The 15629-nt window shown below is 44.3% G+C and overlaps 1 protein-coding gene across 8 annotated transcripts in view; it reads right to left on the reverse strand.

Moving 5' to 3' along the window:
- The window catches only part of rnf220a (ring finger protein 220a), a 114666-nt gene that overhangs the window by 4356 nt on the left and 94681 nt on the right, over nucleotides 1-15629 (reverse strand). The window contains exons 6-13 of one of the 8 annotated variants that reach the window (XM_046851735.1): nucleotides 14631-14673; nucleotides 12192-12272; nucleotides 11276-11319; nucleotides 10457-10583; nucleotides 5577-5673; nucleotides 5389-5478; nucleotides 5239-5294; nucleotides 5004-5103 (exon numbers count right to left, since the gene is read on the reverse strand). In XM_046851735.1, the coding sequence (XP_046707691.1) occupies nucleotides 5004-5103; nucleotides 5239-5294; nucleotides 5389-5478; nucleotides 5577-5673; nucleotides 10457-10583; nucleotides 11276-11319; nucleotides 12192-12272; nucleotides 14631-14673 (638 nt within the window). Of the gene's footprint in view, nucleotides 1-5003; nucleotides 5104-5238; nucleotides 5295-5388; nucleotides 5479-5576; nucleotides 5674-10456; nucleotides 10584-11197; nucleotides 11320-12191; nucleotides 12273-14630; nucleotides 14674-14852; nucleotides 15101-15629 lie in introns of those variants that run through there. The other 7 variants (XM_046851733.1, XM_046851734.1, XM_046851741.1 and 4 more) reach the window with 7 other exon arrangements.

The raw sequence follows: 15629 nt of genomic DNA on the forward strand, positions 1-15629 counted from the left end.
CTTTACACACAAAAAAAAAGCACAAACTTAATGCTGTCCATTTTGCCTCTCTCTAATCATTCAGAATATTCTTAAATCCTGTAGAACTGCATCATCACTATATGCTCACATGGTAATGCAGTGTCTTAATCCACTACTTCTCTCTCCCCCTCTATCTCTCCATCTCAAGCGCTCACTACTCATCCACTGATGAATGCCCGTGGGCTGGTGAATGTACATTTAACACTGTCCGTAGCATATGAACTCGCAATAACTAAATCGATATGGGTGCCATTGATTGGGCGACGCCTTGCTTGGTGGGATGTTTATGGTGATCCGCTCATTTTCCAGCCAGATGGAGCGCTGATCTACGGTATTGATCGCGCTGGCGTTCTCCCCGGCACTCTCCCTCCGATTAGTGCCTGTTCCGTTCCGCCGCCTTTTCCAATAGCGCCATTTATTACAAGCCAGCGCCGGGCCTCAATGAGGACTTGTCTACCTTCCACACAAACATGGTATACAGGATGTAAATCAGGGGAAGGAAGGAAAGGGGGGAGGGGGACAAATATGGACTGCAGCTATGCTTCAAGGCAAAATGGAAAGAGTGATGCTTACAGTGGTGGAAGGAATCATTGGGGTCCCCTTTAGATTGAGTTATAACCAATTCGACAAAGAACCACATACATAAAAATGGCTATATCTGAAGCGGACTTAATGTGTTGTCATGGTACTGAGGTGACTGAGGTAAACTCGTGCAATGCCTTCGGTGCTGTAATCCATATTGAAAGCGCAGGTTATAAAGTTTTCAGAGTCTCAGCATGTGCCTGGATCAGTCTTAAAAGTCACAAAGGCAGGACACAGACCTTGAGCAAGGAGAGCCAGCTGTACGTCTGGCAGGCCGGACAGACCGACGGTCAGCTACTCACTAATCTACAATCAGCACAGGGACCATAAAGCTTTAAAATCTCTTCTTACTGGTGGGCAGCTTGTAAAAAAGCATTTAGCCTTGATTAGCGTGCTTGCTTATAAAGCCGATAGGGGCCCGGGTGTATGAGCTGCACTTCGCGCCCACCGTTTTCTTTAACGGCTTCGTAAATCGCTGCGGCGCACTCCGCTCGCGCCACTCGGAACTTTCCAGCAATAAAGTGCAAACCCTCTCACACAAGGCCACAACACCATGAATATTCATCTGGCTGAGATTTATTGAAAACCACATTTGAAAAGTTATTTAATTCCTCCGGGTAATAAAAGGGTTTAATCCTTGTTTATGTGCGCAGAGAGGTGCGGTAGATAGAGCACTGAGCTCAGCGTTCTTGTAAGTGCAGGGACACGCCCGATACACAGGTCAGGATGAGCTCACTCGCAAAGGCAGGAAATAGTCCCCCCGGCAGGTAATCGCACTGCAACATGGGGATTGGACAGAGATATTAAACAGCTACTTTACAGACAATACCCTTATTGCAGAGCTACAGAGTTGCTCCAATTTGGTGTACGGAGGATAAACACCATGGTGTGGTCTTGGGAAATAAGCGGGAGCCTCAATCTCAAGAAAGCAATAGCAGCTTTATCGTTTTGAAAGAAACGCAGTATTCGCACATTATTCATTCATTTCATACAGTTGTCCACGTTTAGGTGATGCCTTGTCCAGGTGAGGGTCATGATGGATTCAGAGCCCAATAAATGAAACTCAAAGCAAGAAATGAACTGGTCAGGGCACCTCAGGGCAACATGCATTCACATAAAAATAACCATAAAAGCCTGGTTTTTTTTTTTGTTATAGAAAACAGCAGAAAAAAAAAGTAAGTATTAGAAAAGGCCTTTAGTTCAACTCGTACAGTAGTATGTCCAGGGACTCTGCATAGCCCTGAAGGTTACCTCTAAGAAGTGCATGTGTGAAATGGACTCAACTGGACTTCTAAAGCCTTAGACTGTACTAAACGAGGTTAACATTTTACACAATACAGACCCAATGATGCCAACACCTCCCTACTGGGACATTGTGTGAAGCATTCTGAAGCCTAAGAGAAGGAGTTTGCATTTAATGCAGTAACAGGCGACTTGTATAAATCTGAGACACTGCAGGCGTAGAATTGATCACAAATCCCTGTCTGACCCCTAATCATGACACACGCTTTCACATCGAGACAATCCCACCTTGGAAAAAGCGTGCGCAGTTCTCCTCTCCCTCTCTTAACCATTCACAATGAATCACTGTAACTAAACTCGACAAATCTCATTTTCATTGCAGATTGAAACACATGCGTCTCACAAAACATTGCGGGGGAGGTGGGGGGTTGTTTCTTTGCGTTCTCTGCTGGAGAGGAATCATTCAGCTACTTGTCTGGCATCTTTAAAGTGCACTCAGATTAAAGCCCTTCACTTTAGGAAATTGGAAATAACATCACCGCATGGCCACATGTTTGAATTCGGGGCTTTGAGGTCGACTCTTGCAGCAAAGAAAAAAAAATAATAATAATTGTCAAAAACGTGATCGCTAGCGTTTAATCGGTGCAATGTTTTTGAATTAATCTCAATCTAGGTATATCATCAGTTCTATCACAGATACAAAAAAAAACACCAACTACAACCCCCCCGCCCACAGCTTAAAACATCTCAGTGGCTGATTAATGACATCATCATCAGAGTTGTGTGCGCTGCTCCTTCCATAATGTGATATGGTGTAACAGCTGGCGTGCTGAGACAGAGGTAGCACCGTGTAGGGATGCTCACTGTCATGGAGATAGATAGATGGGGACGAGGCGCAGCCATAAAGAAATATTGTGGGAGATATTAAATAAACACGTGCCTGCCTGTGTGTGTGTGTGTGTGTGTGTGTGTGTGTGTGTGTCTGGAGCTATGTGCTAAGCTAATAGAGAAAGGTTACAGCAGGAGGGCTGCTCTCTGCTTCCTCCTCTTGCTTAACTTCAAACAGCTTCAGTTATTCATACTCCAGCAGGCTAAAATACTTAATGCTTCCCCCAAACACACATGCTCGGTCTAGCTTAAATGTCTGGCTGTTGTGTGCGCGAAAAAGAGAGCAAGAGGGTCTTTGTGGAAACGGTGATGAATCAATCTAACCTGTCACACTTCTGCTGTACCACTTAGGAAGTGTTCTGTCCATCTTCATCCTCCCACTCACATACCCACACAGTCTCTCCCCACCCCCACCCTCCCCACTCACACAAAAGGGAGAACAGTCATTGCGGTGGCGCTCGTTGACTCATTCATTTCCAGATATTGTCCGTCACATTGAACATGCATGAAATGCAATTTCGCTCCAAAATACATAACTTCAACAGCTCCTTCCCAAAAGGCAAACATGGTTAAACATGCACTCTGCAACTGTCACGGAAGATGTGCGTCAGATAAACCCATTCCCTTTCTCTCGCTCACACACACACACACTCTTACACACACACTAGGGAGGGACGTGCTTCCAGTGCACTGATGGAAGAATCAATTGTGCGAGCTTTACCCTGCCTATTCACCAGTTCTCAGTTCTGATATTTAATATGGGGCTCGGAGATGGGCAGCCACGCACGGCAGATTGATTCAGCCGCACTAGACAGCTCTCCCGTGAGAAGAGCACTCGGAACAAGGGAGTTTTAAATAAAAATAAATAAAAAAAAGCATACAAAAATACATTTTGTGCATACAAAAATTCTTTTGTATGAACAAAATGAAAGGAAAGAATACCAATTTATGTGGGAAAAAAATGCTGTGGATATAAGGATGGCTCAGCAATCTAATATAAGCCTCTACAAGGCTTTGACTACAAGGCCTCCTTCTACGAGCTGCAGAACGGAAGGAATTTTGCAATTATGCGTTAAGTGGCAAATCTGCAAATGAGTGTGAAAAGCCCAAGCGTGTTTTTGGTATGAAAATGACCGGATGCCCCATATGTGCTGTAATGCGTATTATTGCTGTGCACTTTGCTTTACATCTATAAGCTGTGCGACCAAACTTAAAGATTGAAATGTTGGCCGTTTCTTAACAAACAAGCCTCAAAATATCACAAGCATGGGGGAGGCTGTAGCTTATTGGTTAAGACATTGGATCCAAAAATCATGAGTTCAATCCCAGCCACACCAATCTGCCATTCCTGGGCCCCTGAGCAAGGCCCTTAACCCCATAGCTGCCCAGTTGTAGGAATTAAATGAATGTAAGTCGCTCTGGATAAAGTAAATTATAAATGTTAGACAATAAATGAGCATATTTAGAAAAAATATTAGTAGAGCAGCAAATATATTAGATTTATAAAAGTAAAAAATGGATGACAAAAAAAATACCAAACAACATTTATAGACACTTATAAACACATACAAAAAGAGCTGTGCTGAACCCAATTACCCATGCAGAGGGGGTGGCGCTCTCCGCCACTAGCATTGTTTTGCGGGTGCAGTTGTCAAGGAATATGGATGAGGACGTGGAGATGAGGGAATTAAAGGGGCCGGCCTTTTCACACCAGCCAGGTTATTCAAATTCATCTTCTGCTCTGGGCACCCTTCTAGCCCACCTAGGCCCTTTCAGTATCTCGATGGTAATCTGTGGCTAATGTCCGATCCAAACTCAAGTCCATAGTCGGTTCAGTTACTACCTTACATGCTGCACATCTACAGTTCTGGGCAAGAAGTTGGGAAGGTACTAAATGCTGCACATTGCCACAAACGCTTCCATAACCTGGTCTCGTGCATCCCTGGGCTCCCTCGCTCACCTTTAGTTTCCTCCATTACTTCGCGCTTCACTACAACTACTAACTGCCAGTGTACAAGCACTGAAAAAAGTGTCGCATTAGCATTCTCAGGGTATCTTGGTAGATGGGACAAGGCTCAGCTGCCTGAGATCAATAGCATGAGCTCCTCCCTTTGAACGAGGCTGCGCTAGAGAGACTAGCACATAAAATGCATCATTTATGACCCATCACCTCTAACACAAACTCATTTTATCCCAATACATGAGCTACTGGGAAGGCTCAAAGGGGAAGAACTGTCCATGAGTGTGTGTGTGTGTGTGTGTGTACTTACTTTTCAATCTCACTGTTTTTGCAGGTCCTGGGCACGGTGGATGTCGACGCGGAACTGGCCTCCTGCTTGCTGCTCTCACCGTTGCTGGTGGACGGCATTTCTGCAGACACAGACAATCATATTGGACTAGAGAAAAAGTCATATAGAAATGATTCGGTTTTAAATACACCACGGAACACAGTCTACAACGAAATAAAGTATCATAAAACGAGGGACACTTCAACGTGCTACTTACCGTCGCTAGCCCACTTAGAGAACTCCGGTGTTATCCTGTTGGATGGCATGCCTCCACTGAGCCAAAACAAAAAAATAAAACACAATCAAAAAATTGCGCTTGGAAAATAGTCAAATTTCAAGGGGAGAACAACAATGGTCAAAGAAGTACTTTAAAACGGCTCCACGGAGTGCCTCGCGTTCTTTGGTCTCCCCTTGGTCTTCGCCGGAACAGGGAATGATATCTGCTTCGGTGTACCTGCAAACGCTAGGTTAAGGAAATCAGCCCACAGCCATTCAGTTTATATCAGTAAACACTTAATTCCATGAATGTAGTTGAGCGAGGTTAAGGAAGGATACTGTGCTTTGCCGTACTCCAGCGTGTCGTCTCCGTCCACGTCCAGGTCAGCATCGCTGTCATGGCTCTCTTTTGTGCTGCACATGGCAAAGCCTGTTCCTGTTATAAACACAGACGTGGTTTGTTTTGATGGTGATTTGCGTCGGTTGATATTATCCTCACAAATGCAACACTTTCAACATCTGCTGAAATGTTTTCTTGATTTTAATCACAAGCGGCCACCAAACAAACTTCAGCACGAACTTGTTTACCTGGGAATTGCAATCTCCTGAGCACAATGTTAGTTTTGCTTTCAGACGATCTAATGTATCATTTTCACTTTGTTGACCTGTTTGTTTTTGGCTACAAATACTAACATTCATGTTTACATCGAACAACATATCAATAACACCCTGTCTGAACAAACATTAACGTTTGCCTTGTTTTATTTTAAATCACATCAGCTAATTTTATCTGTGAAATATTCAGAATTTTTAACCTCACTGCAATATATACTATATAAGCCTTGCCGTATAGCTTCTAACATACAATGTCTCCATGTCCACTTTCAGTCCGGTCTCATTATAGAGGCCAGAGCAACATCAATTAAAAGCCCCAGCTGCACGCTGATCGAAGGCGACAAGGCTGTGGCTTCACTCGCCAGTGTCCCAGATGAAGTGAGGTACCAGTCACAGAGAGAAGCCTGGTGCAGTGGAGCGCAGCACCTGACTGGCACCTCTATAAACCTGGTGATGAGCGCACACAAACTCCAGACGTCGCCTTCAGCTCCAGTTAAGATAAGGACGCTCCCAGAACATCCTGACAGGTTCAAAAGGTGCAAAGACGCTTTGTGTGTGTGTGTGTTGAGTGTGAGAGTTTGGGGGGGGAGAGACGGGACTGCTGCCTCCTCTCATCCCACTGAGTGATGTTGGAGTGATCTCCATTCTGCGGTGTTGGGGAAATGAAAGTAAAGAGTGGCAGGAGTAAGGCACACAACCCCCCCTCCCTCTATAGCTCTCTAAAGGGAACCCAATGGACCAAAGAGGGGATAAAAACGTGCTGCAAGCGCTCCCTTTTGTTTTCCCTCTTCTAACAACCTGGTGACGGTTTTTAGTAAGCAAATAAAAGGAAGCTTTTAAGTTTTATTTGGCCCCTATGGCTGTGCTAGTGTACGTGAGCAATGCCTTAGTATTATAAATCTCCCTTTTCCAAAACCATAGGTTGAAGGAGACAGCCAAACGGTAAGAAACCTTGACTAGACCTAAAACTATGACCGGCTATACTGCATATATCTCCGCCCTCCTACCCACCATCCCGGATTAACTGGCAAAAGACGCTGAATCGTTAATTCGCTGCGAAGATGTGGGAACGAGTACAAGCGGAAAGGGGAAAACAGCCAAATGAATAGATTGTCCTGACCACTAATGATTACAAGGCCTGGGGAGGACGTGGCAAGCCATAAGGAGCAAAACAAAAATTCTTTGTTAATTCAATCAATTGATTAAGCTGTGGATCGTGCATGGATGGTACTAATGCAAGGAAGGAGCCATTTCAAGGAAGGAATACCAATCCAGAGGGAATCTTCAGTGGTGTTTTTGCTTCACTTCAACCATTGTTTGTAAAACATTATCACGCATAAATAGCTAAGTGGTAGACCTTTCAAACAGCCTGTAAACAAAATAACTGGGATGAGGACACTGATGCAAAACAGTGTAGAAGCGAGCACATGAGAGATGTTCAAGACAATACTAATGTATTGGGGAGGTGGTAGCTTAGTGGTAGAGGCATCAGACTTATGGATTTGAAGGTCATGAGTTCAAATCCCAGCCACACCATTCCTCAACTGGTCGCTCTGGATAAGGGCGTCTGCCAAATGCCATGAACGCCAATGTACGAATGTGCGTTTACGCCAATACGCAATACTTGCATCTTCACGATGACAGGACAATCTAAGCTTCTGCTGCAAGGTTATGATTGAAGTTAAGCGCACAGTCACACACTGTGCGTGTTAAACTGCATTTGTTGAGTGTATAAAATACATTAGCAAATCAGTTTATTTTTTATGACGACCTTTGGTACGAACAAAACCCGTCCATTCCCACATATAAAAATTGCACCCAAAACCCAGCACTATTTCCCCATCAAGCACAAGGTTTTTAATAAGCACAATGTGTTCAGACGACATAAAATACATTCATAAAATAAGGATTAACGGAGGGCATTTTGTGCTGAGGTAAAAAAAAAAAAAAAAAAAAATGTAAATAATAATTCTATAGCCACTTCACTTAACAACCACTCGGCTTTGAATTTCCACCACTTCCATTCAGGTGCACATATACAAATTTAAAATTTGCCAATGCAAACGCCTTTGTACCTGAGAGGTGTTGGAAGAGTTGCTGGCTTGCTGCTAACTGGACCTGGCAGGCAATCTAATCTGTGCTGAAAAGGTCAGTGGCGCTCTAACTGCCTTTCAGCCGCATTATGCACGGTGCTGCACCGTCTCTCTGCCTGTTCCCCCCCCAGGGAGAGTGTCCTCCTTCCACCCAGTCAACACACACCCAATCAATAAAACATCTCAGCCACACATAACATGTAGCTTTACTGGTTAGCGCAGTCTACTTCTAGCACAGGGGCAAGTTCTGGAGCCCTACAAAAAAAAAAAAACTAGTCTTGCTGCCCACACATAGATACAGGCCAAATGTCAGTGGCGCAACATCATAAATGGCATGTGTACAATGCATAAAACGTGCTGCTTCTCTGTGATCCCCTGACTGAAATGAATATTACATCCTAATCTACATATGTCCTGGCTAACATGCCATGCTAATCTACATATGCCACAGCAGGAGATGACAAGAAGCCAACTACAAAAAACAAACTAAAAATAACACAGCCTTGCTCACAAGTCACCCTATTTCTGTTTGGAGCAGAGGTCAAAGTTCACCTAATCAGAATGGCATTTAGCATGTCCCACTAGAAGAAGAAGAAAAAAAAGAGGGGGTTTACAAAGTCCATCTTTAAAGAAATAATTTACAAAGGCTTAAATCGTCCCATGTGCTTTGCACTAAATCTCTATCTCTCTCACCACATCTATCCCTCTGTCCACTGTGGCTAGTCTCTATCTGTTCATCAGCCTTACAGCTCTCCTAAGCCTGGACACAGGAGGCCTGGAGCTCCAGCGTCCAAAACTGATCCGCTTCGATTTCTTTCCTCTCTTTCACCTTTTGTTCAGTTGAAAGTGCTTCCCTTCGGCTTTCTTCCTACACCTTCTGAGAGATAGAGACATCGGAGCTGGAGGTTCAGAGCTAAGAGGCCTCTTATCCCATTGATGGCTCTCTTCTTTCCCCTCTATCTGCTTTCTCTTCTCCCCGTTTTTCTCTCTGGGGGGGCTGGAGGGATTCCGCCACTTGGGCTTGCTGGCCGCCTGAGGACTTTAGCTGAGCGCTTTCAAGATAAATACGGGAGGCTTTCAAGTGCTCTGGAGGCCGGTGAGCTCTCTCGCGGCATGATTCTGGCTCTCCATCGTCGTCGTTTCAAAGTCTGAAAATCTCCGGCGCGGACCCCCGAGCTGGTCACATTCCAAATTGATTCGGCCACACTGGCTGTTTAGCTGGGACTAAGAGAAAAAGCTAAGCTGTTTTCCCCCATCTATCCATGCTCACAGCTTTGTTATTCGGTTTCTTCCACTCGCGATCGAAGCATCTTGCCTCCGTTAAGAGCACTGAAGTTTACAAAAGGCCCCTGAGGAGGAGGAGAAGCTCCTCACCAAGTGTGTCCGTGAGGATAAAGCAGTATTGGGGTTTTAGATGCTGAAGTAAACAAAGCGCAAATCCATGCACCGTAACTAAGCTGTGCATGTTTAAAAAGCGTTACGCGAAGCACTGAACACGGAGTTAGCATTCAGACTACTCGAAACACTATACTGAACAAACGACCTCTTAAGGAATAAGAGCAGCACGCCGAGTTAGAAACTCATCAGATGTGGTGATTTTTTTATTTATTTAATAAACTAAGCTGAATTCTTGAAAAACTTTTCTAAAAGCTTGCCACTACAGACTGCGAGAAAGTGTGCGAGACTTCTTTTCCCAGGTGAGCGGAGGCAGGCTGGGAGTTATAATTGCATAGCGGCAAGTGGACTGCAGGTCACTGGCACATTTCTCTCCCACGGTGCTGTGTGGGTCAAATGCGCTGCTTGCGCCGGTTCTTTACAGTGCTTAACAACTTAAAATGTTTAAAATGCAGACCAAATAAATGAACTGAATGTCCTACTGACCAAAGCAAAATCTTTGCATTCGAAGGCAATACAACGGCAAATTGCATTAGTCGTCGTTAGGGGTCGCTACAGCGGATCATCCGTCATCATCCTGCCATCACTCTTCTCCACCCACTCCACCCTGCCTGCACTCTTTTCTTCACTTCTCTAACACACTCTCCATTACTTTGCACTGTTGACCCCAGGTACCTTTAATTCCTCCACTTTCTCCACCTCCTCTACCAGCAACCGCACCACTCCACTGTCCTCCCTCTCATTTACACACATGTACTCTGTCTTACTCCTACTGGCTTTCATCCCCCTTTTCTCCAGTGCGTACCTCCACCTCTCCAGGATCTTCTCAACCTGCTCACTACTCTCACCACAAATCACAATATCATCCGCAAACAACATAGTCAAGGGAGACTCCTGTCTGACCTCATCCTTTCCCACTGCAAACAGGAAAGGGCTCAGAGCTGATCTTTAATGGAATTCCACCTCCACCTTTACTGCTGTGCAAGTTGCATTAGTCATTTAGAATATTTTTTTTTTTTTGGGTCTCCAGTCAAGCTTTAGTGAACTTGGCAGCGGTGACTGACTAATTTTTTTTTTGGAATGGATTCTTTTTCTCGTAAATGTTCACGTTCTTACCTCTAAAGCCTCCCTCCAGCAGAGAGGTGGCTCGGATCCTCTTCTGGCCACACCACTCGTACTCTTCGAAACGGGTGCCATTCTCGCCTTCCGCTTCGGCTTGGTCGTCCTCCATGCCGCCCTCCCTCTGAGGAAACAAAGCCGTAAGAAAACGCTCGCACACCAAACTCACGCTGAATCAACACTGCTCTACGCTCTTGCATTCCTCTAAGCTTTTACTAGCATTCTTACCTCTATAGCTGCACACTCACGGTCTATTAGCGCGCATCTACTTCTACATACTACTAAAATCTATTGCATCTAAAGTGAGGTGAAACACGTGCAAATCCCACCACCAAGAGTGCATTAGTAATGCTACTGGATTAGAATTAGAAAGAAATGGATGGGTAGGTGCTGCATCCTGAACCACTCGATATTAAAAACACAACGAAGCAACCGAAACACACCTGCCCCACTTCGTTGTCTTAGAAATACTCAAAAGTGGGTTCAGGAAGCCAACCTCGCCAAGCCGATCAGATATTCTACATGAGAAAGTAGGAGACGCCTTTTTAGAGAAGAGTGATGGCCGTACGGCTTCCCCTGGACACTGTCATGTCATCAGACTTAATGCTTGCCACTTGTGTGTGTGTGTGTGTGTATGTCTTAATATATTTGCAGTCCAGGGAAAGGAGCAGGCAAGGAAGAGACAGGGTGAACTCTAGAGATTCTGAGGCTCTGGAAAGCCCAGGTTTGAGAGGCTACCTTTAACAGACACTCTTCCACATGCCTATTCATTTCCTCAACTGTTCCTTCCAGCGGAGCGCTGCACAGCGGACATACCTGTCCATCTTCCGGCTTCCGCCGCTTCAGCTTGCCGATCCGAGCTGCGGGAGACAGAAGGGAAGACAGAATGGAGGGGGTGAGTAGCGCCAAAGCGACATGATAAAGTATCATCATGTGCTTTTACTAATCATTGAGACTTATACTATTAACACAAGAAAGAATCATGAGACACATGGACAGTTGATTTATGACAAGGAACATTGACATTTCAGAACCGACAAAGAGGCCAAGCTGGGCTCTTCATACATACATGAACAAATCCCTACTCAAATCTGTTCAACAGAGAACGAGACTGAACGCGCTATGCTGAAGGGCCGAGAACCTCCGAGGTGTAGTAGACCCCGATACCCTCGTATGCCACTCATCTGTGTGATGCATGCAGAAAGAAAAAGAGTGGTGTGTGTGTATTTCCGGGGGGGGGGTTTCCTCTACCAGTGCGCGTGTAATTAGAAATTTAACGTAGCAGAACAGAGCCCATTGCGCCGTAAGTCTCTGTCGCTTTTTCTTAACTGCAAATGGCAAGCGGGGACATTAATTTTTAGGTGGCTGTGATTGCCAGAGAGGCTGAGGGAGACTTGAGGGGAGAGAAAAAAGAAAAAAAGGGAGCATGTGTGATAACTTCAGGGGGAGGGTGTGCGAGTGTGTGTGCGCGCGCGTGTGTATGAGAGAGATGAGCAAGATATGGTCTGCGTCTCAATCTCGCGGCGGACGGTAATAGAGGGGGCCGCTGGGCATCATTAAACAGGAAGCAAAAGAGGCAGATTAATTAGGAAGGGCAGGAGTTTTCCCAGCCAGTGTCTCAGGCGAGAGGTGAAATACGGCACAAGGGGCCACGGTTTAAATAAAGACAGCTCCATTAGCCGCTACGCCGCCTGCCTAGGAGGAAGTGTGTGGGATTTGGGGGAATTCTCACCGTCGTGTAGGCAGTAGGAAGCTAGGGGCACATCTCGGGGCACATCCTTGCCGTAACGCCTGCGCCAGCAGAGGTCACCGACTGTTGACATATCAAGAAGCGAAGGGTTAAAGAGATCCTCTGCTAGGGCAGGCGCTACAGACAAGGGAACTGCACAGAAACGTGAACAAGACCTGACCGGCTCGGCCTAAAATCACTGCTGCACTGATATAAAAACCCGGACATGTTTCAATTTACGCTCGAGGGAAGACGATGGAATAAAGTTTCAAATACTGATCAAAGCGCAGTAAAACCATGCACAATGTGGATTAAAGACATCATTAACTGTGTTTAAAAGAGATCCAAAAAATAAAAAAAGATCAAAAAATGTAAAGAAAAAAAAATCTGCATCTCCATTATCAATGTCTAATTACAACGTATACCAATAAAGCAGGGAATTTAGTGAAAATTGTAAAGAAATCTCTACATAGACTTTGTTGCAGAAGTATGCGCACCCCCCTCAATCTATACTTCTGTTGTAGCACTTTTTGCATAAGAGTCCATCAAACTGTAATGGGTTTTCGAAATGCATGGCGCCCCACTGATTTTTATGTGGATTCGGATTCGGGCTCTGGCCTGGTCATTCATCAAATTTAAGCCATTACTTGATCCGGATGTTCGCTTTGGGACACTGTTGTTGTGCTAGAAGGCTCTGGGAGCAGAAACGAAGCTCCACTATGCTTCCACCACCATGCTTCATCATGGGTTCTTTAGCATCTGACACACCTGCATTAACGTCTCCGCAGCCGTGTTTTGCGACACGTTCTGGAGTGATTTAGTACATCTCTTTTTTTTGTATGTGTGTGTGTGTGTGTGTGTGTGTGTGTGTGTGTGTGTGTGTGTGTGTGTGCGAGAGAGTCATAGCCCAGACATGGTGAAACTATAAAAAAAAAATTGCTGTCATATATCGGGCACATTAGCACCTGAGCAGGTACGTTTCTGCGTCGCCTTTTTATACGTCCTGTTTCCTGGTGGCATCACTGTGGTCCTTATTTTGCCCCGTTTCTTTATTATGGCCTTTGGAATGATGTTCAAAGTGCCTGTTTTGGACATTTTTTTCACACCCCTGTCTCCTGATCATTTGCTTTCAACAAGTCAGATACCGGGGACGCTTGGCCGTCTCTTGGCATCCCATCAGACGTAAAGCATTTCATTGTTGTATGATAATGGATATTGAGAACTACTTTTTTCCCCCCTGAGAAAAAGCGTCAGAGCCTCTGAGCTAAAAAAATAAATGCTGTACATACAAGTTTCTGGCTCGTTTTTTTTTTTTTTACATTTTTGGGGAATATCCTGTTCCTCGTGACGTCACTGTGGTCCTCATTTCTCCTTATTTCTTGATGACGGCCTTTATAATGGACGCTTGATCGTCTCTTCGTGTCGAATCAGACGTAAGGATCAAATAATTCGAATTTCACTGGTACAAAGACAGTCATAGAAGGGACATGCTGAAAATCTGAAATATTGGTGTGCTTGTACGTTTTTGTCTCGTCCTTTGACACACTTTGAAGAGACGTCCTTGTCTTTGGTGACGCCGCTGTGGTGCTGTTTCTTCAATCGGTTGAACACCATCGTAAAGGCCATCTACTCTTTGGGCGATTTCTCCAAACACGTCTCTCCTGATGATTGGCTTGGACGCATGTTCGTCTCGTTCCTATCGATACTATAATTCTTTAAATAATAGCTACAAATAAACTGAATGGTGTATGATAACGTCTACTGAGAAAACGACTATTCTTTTCTGAGTACGAGCATCATAGCCAGGACACGCTGAGAATATGAGTGCATGTCGAATTTGCCGTTGTTGAAATGGTTTTGGCCTCGTCCTTTTTTTTTTTTTTTTTTTTGGAGGGACGTCCCGTTCTTGGTTCTTGGCAATTGCGCTCACTTTTCCGCTATTTGTTCTCGACGTACCTTTGAACGCCATTCTAAATTCCGTTTCCGTGCCTCGGCGTCTCACTGTCCCATCAGACGTGAAAGATCTAGAATTCATAGCTACAATTATTTCACTGACGTATGAAAAGGATTACTTTGCACAACCAGGTGATTATGGCTTTATTTTTTTTCCCCTTCTTTTGAATACGTTGCAATTACACATTGATGGTAATGTGGGATGTGTGAAGACGCCACAAACCCCAGAGATTCCCCGAAAACATTTCCTTATTCAAACCCGTTAAAAGATAAATTCCCGGGATCCTGTGATGGATTGGCTCTTATTTCTAATTGATCTCAAACTACAGTTCAATAAACTTCCAAATGAAAATTGGTCCTCACTTGGCATGAAGTAATTAAGAGTCTAGGAAGCTCATGTGGACTAATAGGACCTGCATCATTAGTTGGACAAACCAGGATGGATGGAATCAGGAGGGATTTGAGGTGAGGATGAAAACATCTACCTACCATTCAGTCGTGTTTGTCTGTTCGCCCGCACGCGCAGAAATGTCTGCAAGGGAACAAGGGAGGAAAAGAAAGAAAGAAAGAAAGCACAGCAGTTAGAACTCAGACTGCAAACTTCCTGTGGAAACACTCAGCTCACGCGCATTGAAGCGAATTCTGCCAGATGCCGCCGGATTGTGCAACACATTCAAACCCCCCCAAAAACAACAACACTCGAACACCTACTTCTCTTTTGCCACTTGTTTTCACCTCCTCTTCCATGTCTACCGCCTCCGCGAGAACACACTGAAACCCGCCAAACGCATGTCGCTGGATAAACAACGAGGTGCGTGTCTTTCTTCACAAGCCCGCGAAGGCCCGCATTTTCGATTGAAAAAACGGATGGGAAAGGATTGGGAAAACATTACTATAGTAACGAGCTAGTCGGCCCTACAAGCGAGCGCCATTTTGGCCCGAGTCACGTGATCGACGCGCGTCACCGCTGGCGAAAGGTCAAGCGACGCACGGCTGCTGTTTCGGCGCACGCCGCTGGGGGGAGACAGAGTCAACGTCTGATAGGGGTTCGCAAAGGCCAATAGTGATTCATGAATTTAAGTGTAATAATATAATATAATAAAATATAATATAATAAAGCTATAAAAATGTATGTGCATGGGGATGATAAACTCTCAAAATAACTATTTTAATAATCATCATCATCATCATCATCATCTTTACATGCGTAAATGTTTAATCCTTCAAAGTAATATCTTAATACAGAGGAACATACTATTAAAATGATTATGCAGAGTTTCATTAATTCAAGGATAATTATTAAAATTTGGATTACAATAATATATAATAATAATAATAATAATAATAGTAATAGTAATAATAATAATAATAATAATTATTATTATTATTATTATTATTAAAAATAGAATTGTTATAATATTAGTATTATAATAATTGGTATATTAATACATAATATAACAATTATTATATCATCATTATCATCATCCT

Source organism: Silurus meridionalis, chromosome 6 (genome assembly GCF_014805685.1).
Source record: "Silurus meridionalis isolate SWU-2019-XX chromosome 6, ASM1480568v1, whole genome shotgun sequence".
In the NCBI taxonomy this organism is placed as follows: domain Eukaryota; kingdom Metazoa; phylum Chordata; class Actinopteri; order Siluriformes; family Siluridae; genus Silurus; species Silurus meridionalis.